The sequence below is a fragment of the Cebus imitator genome, unplaced genomic scaffold (assembly GCF_001604975.1).
Source record: "Cebus imitator isolate Cc_AM_T3 unplaced genomic scaffold, Cebus_imitator-1.0 Scaffold31, whole genome shotgun sequence".
Lineage (NCBI taxonomy): Eukaryota > Metazoa > Chordata > Mammalia > Primates > Cebidae > Cebus > Cebus imitator.
Genome location: NW_016107346.1, coordinates 2,949,482 through 2,953,811, shown reverse-complemented (window position 1 = coordinate 2,953,811; position 4,330 = coordinate 2,949,482). Strand labels below are relative to the sequence as shown.

General features: G+C 44.7%; 1 protein-coding gene across 1 annotated transcript in view; it reads left to right on the top strand.

Annotated features, from left to right (window-relative positions):
• The first annotated feature begins 730 nt into the window (after nucleotides 1-730).
• ANKEF1 (ankyrin repeat and EF-hand domain containing 1) overlaps nucleotides 731-4,330 on the top strand; it is a 24,395-nt gene continuing 20,795 nt past the window's right edge. The window contains exons 1-2 of the mRNA XM_017523950.1: nucleotides 731-1,045; nucleotides 3,637-4,024. Of these exons, the coding sequence (XP_017379439.1) occupies nucleotides 3,679-4,024 (346 nt within the window). The 5' untranslated portion in view covers nucleotides 731-1,045; nucleotides 3,637-3,678. The remainder of the gene's footprint in view (nucleotides 1,046-3,636; nucleotides 4,025-4,330) is intronic.

Below are 4,330 nucleotides of genomic sequence, written 5' to 3'. Positions count from 1 at the left end.
GTCCTAACATTTTTAAACAGTCTTTGAGTAGAATAGGATAGGTTGGTGTGAGGAATTACTGTTTTTAATTGGAAGCAATTACATACTGCATTAAAAAGCATGTATAAATACACACACACACACACATATGTTTTACATTCACATAACCAAACCAAAGCTCTCAGAATTTTTCGACAAAAAGTATATGTGGAGGGAGAGGGAGGGGCGTTACGGCGCACTTGTAAGCCCTGGAATGAAATGATCTCCGTATTTGCGTCCATGTGTGTATAAATATCCTAGAGTACGGAAAGAAAACTTCTGGGAAGAATGACACGAATCTGCGGCAGTTGAGAGTATATTCACTTTTCGTTTTATTGTGTAATTTATTGTATTTTTCATTTAATTGTACTTTGTAAACTATTTTGTTGTATATTTGATTCCATTTTTAATTACCACATGCAGCTTTACTTGTGTAACTGACTTATGTTCTGACTCTGGGCAGGAGGTGGGAGAAGAGGATGAAAGAAGGGCGGAAACCTGAAGACCGCGGTATTCTGCGCTCAGCCTTTGGGGTCCAGGATTCCTGGAGAGCCCAGCGCAGTTCCTCCATCCCGCCCGGCCGGGCCACCTGGCTGCTACGCGAGACCCGCGGGGCGGAGGCGGAGGTGGAGGCGGGGGCGGGGGCGTGGTTGGGGGCGGGGGCGGAGGCGAGCCCCGCCCAGCCGCGCACCCGGGGGTTGCCTTGGCAGCCGCGCCCTGCGTGGCGGAAGCTCACAATCAGCCGGTCCCGGCGGCTCCCACCCCGCCCCCTGCGCTCACCTGCCCTCGCGCTAGTCCTCCGCGGACCCCGGGCCCATAGACACACGCACCCTGCCCTGCTGCCCCGCGCGCCACCTCGCCTGCTCTGCCTGGGCGCCTCTGCCGGGCTCTGGGAGCCCACAGTTGCAGCTGGGCCCGCGCTGAGCGTCAGAGTAGGAGAGCAGGAGCCGCCCGGGTCGCCCCCCGCAGGCCCAGGCGCATAGATGCCCAGAGATCCGTGACTCCTGATCGCCCTGACGCCTAAGAGGTGAGCGTGACACCTGGCCTTTCCTTTGAGGTTATGTCTCTACCTATTCCACTCCTCTCTTCGGATTTTTCTGGAGACTAAAAAGTGGAAAGCACAGTAGAGAACCCCCAAAATGTAAACTCTCGGTCACACCGCGGGTGAGCTGAAATCCACAAAAGTTTGATGTTCTTAAGGAGCCTATATTGAGGGACTTTGCTAAATACTTTACAAGAATTATCTCATTTCCTTTTCATATAGACCCAGGAAGTGGGCACCGTTGCTGTTCCCATTTCACAGATGCAGAAACTGAGGTACAAACTAGGTAGTTAGCCTGTCCATATTTATCCAGCTAGTTTGTGTAAATAATGATACAGGGAAGGGAGGATCGCAACAGATTTCCCCACCTCAAACCCCACACTTTCACCACTGTACCAAGCTTGTCTTCCTCCATTCCTCTCACTAATCATCCTCCCCTGTCGCACAGCCCTCTTTGAACACACACATTCCCACAGATTTTCATGTAATTGCATAGTATTCAGACCCTGAACATGAGCAAGTCAAGACATCTGCTCTATTCCACTCCCCTTTGAGATTGCCATTGTAGATGGTTAGATGTGTCTAAGGTGGCCCAGGGTCATGCTGGGGAAAAGGGCAGGTGTGCTTATATGTGGAGGCCCTCCAGAGGATCCTATATGCTGTTCAATTTACAAGGAACCCAGGACCCGAGAGCGACACTTGTATGATTTCCTGCAGTGGGGTGAGCTCTTGGTCAGTCTTTGCGGTTGATTATGAAGGACACTACACAGGGTGCTACCCTCTGCCCAGCAATTGGGGGAGGCAGTCCACAGGAAACTGGCCCTTGGACTGCTGAATTCATCATCGTAGGTGCCAATTAATTCTCTACTAGGGATGGATGCTAACAGAGGGAACACTGAAGTCCCTGATCAGGAAGTTCCTATTGACACCAATCAGGTGGAATTGATTCAGTGCAGTCATTACCTATATAAGAGCATCTTGCCCTATTCCACAGATGACACGTGTACACATGCAGTATGATGACACTGCACCTAATTGGAATATGGCTGATAATAATAAAACAAGCCATAAATAGCAGCTAAGGTGAATGTCACCAAGCTATGCAGCAAAGGCCAAGTGGATGACTGAGGCAGCCTCAGCTGTTGATTCTAACAAGCTGTGTTACTGGTTCCCTGGTCCAGCACATATTATAAACAGATTAAAGGCAAAAGAGGCTGGGTGCGGTGGCTCATGCCTGTAATCCCAGCACAGCACTTCAGGAGGCCGAGGTGGGTAGATCGCCTGAAATCAGGAGTTCGAGACCAGCCTAGCCAACATGGTGATGTTATGGTTCCTAGAGAGAGCTCACTGCCATAGAGAATGTAGGTGGGGGAGCAGGCTTGTAGTAGAGAAAAATGGTGCATAGTTTCAGCTTTTTTTTGTATTCAGCTTTTGTAGTAAGATGGAATCTTTTTGTTGCAAATGTTGGAAACCCAGCTGACTAGCTTATGCCAAAAGAAGGTGACAGGGAGAGGATATATTTACTCATGCCATCCTGAACATAATGGCTTTTGGCACCATGGAATCCATGTTGCAATTAATGCCATCAGTCTTAGCCTCTCTCCATCTTCCAAGAATGGATTCTCTCTGTGTCAGCCAGGAGAGCTACCTGTAGCCCCAGCCTTACACCATACTATTTAATAATTTCAGCAGAAGTCTTCCCTCATAGTTCTGGAAGATGGGCTGCTAATTGGTTCATGTCTTTTATGCACATATGGTTGAGCTTCAGTGTAACCTGGAGAGGGACGTTTCCTTCAAAAAGGCCAAGCCTAGGTTACAGACCCATTCCTCTGGTAGGGGACAGACGGGACATCCCCATCCAAACAAACTGGATAGGATTCCATGTGTGATAATGGAATTCTTTTCTCATAAGAAATGAAGAAAGAAAAACAACTGGGCATACCTAGCATGGCCTGCTATTCAATCCAAAAGATTATTTTTCCATTAAAAAAAAGTAAAATTACATACTAGAATGCCCATCACAATTTAACAGGGGGATTGTTTATGAAGATTTACAATTGTCTTGCAGCCATTTACGTCTTTCCCACTTAAGATGACATAGAAATTACTCATCACATCTTTGATATGTTACAGAGCCTGGTAGATTTCTTTCTACAATGAACAACTCAAAATTACATGTTTTTATAACACCTTAAGACTATTAAAGCCTGTATGATCTCTATATTGTGCTGATATGAAACCATGTAGATAGATGGGAACTCAAACCCTTGCCATAGCAATTTAGTTAACCTCAGCTTCTTCGTGGTAAAATGGGAAAGTGTGGTGAGGAGGAAAGGTTAAATGAGATAATAAGAAAACCACCTGGCAAACTATTTATCATCATAATGGAAGATTTGTTTTGAACTGTTTTAACTTTATGCCTACTCAATATTTTTTGTATTTATGTGCAAATCCTGCTTTCTGAACATTTCATAAAAAACAATCTCTGTTCTTAAGGAAGTTCCAAGATACTGTTATTTAATCAAAATGAAGATGATAAAATTAGCTTTGACTATTTTTCTTTTTTGTTGCTTCAGTTTTAGTTTTGGTCCAGAAAGCTTTCAAGGAGCTGGTCAGTCATGGCTTTAGCAGATAAGAGACTTGAGAACTTACAGATCTACAAAGTTCTTCAGTGTGTGCGGAACAAAGACAAGAAGCAGATAGAGAAGCTGACCAAGCTTGGATACCCTGAACTAATCAATTTTACAGACCCCATTGATGGACTTAGTGCTTTGCACTTAGCCTCGGTTTCCAACGATATTGATATGGTCAGCTTTCTCCTTGACCTTGGTGCTCACCCTGATGTGCAAGACCGAATGGGCTGTACTCCCACCATGAGGGCTGCAGAACTGGGCCATGAATTGTCGATGGAAATACTGGCAAAGGCAAAGGCTGATATGACTATAGTTGATAATGAAGGAAAAGGTAAAAAAATCCTGACATCCTCTACAGCAGTTTTGCAATTCACTTTGTAGCCAGAAATGAATAACATGGACTTTTTTTGTTTTCCAACTTTAGAAGAGAATTACTTATGGTTTTAAGTGAAAGGCTAAATTCTCACTACTATACTTAATGATTTGAAAATGAGATTGCTGTATTTTAGGGAAATCAGTTATTAGAGCTTGCTCATATAATTAGATTAATTTGTGTTTGGTGGTTTCTTTTAAATGTGGAGAATTTTGAAGATTATATACACTGATCATTCATTATAAAATACAAGCTCTTGGTGTT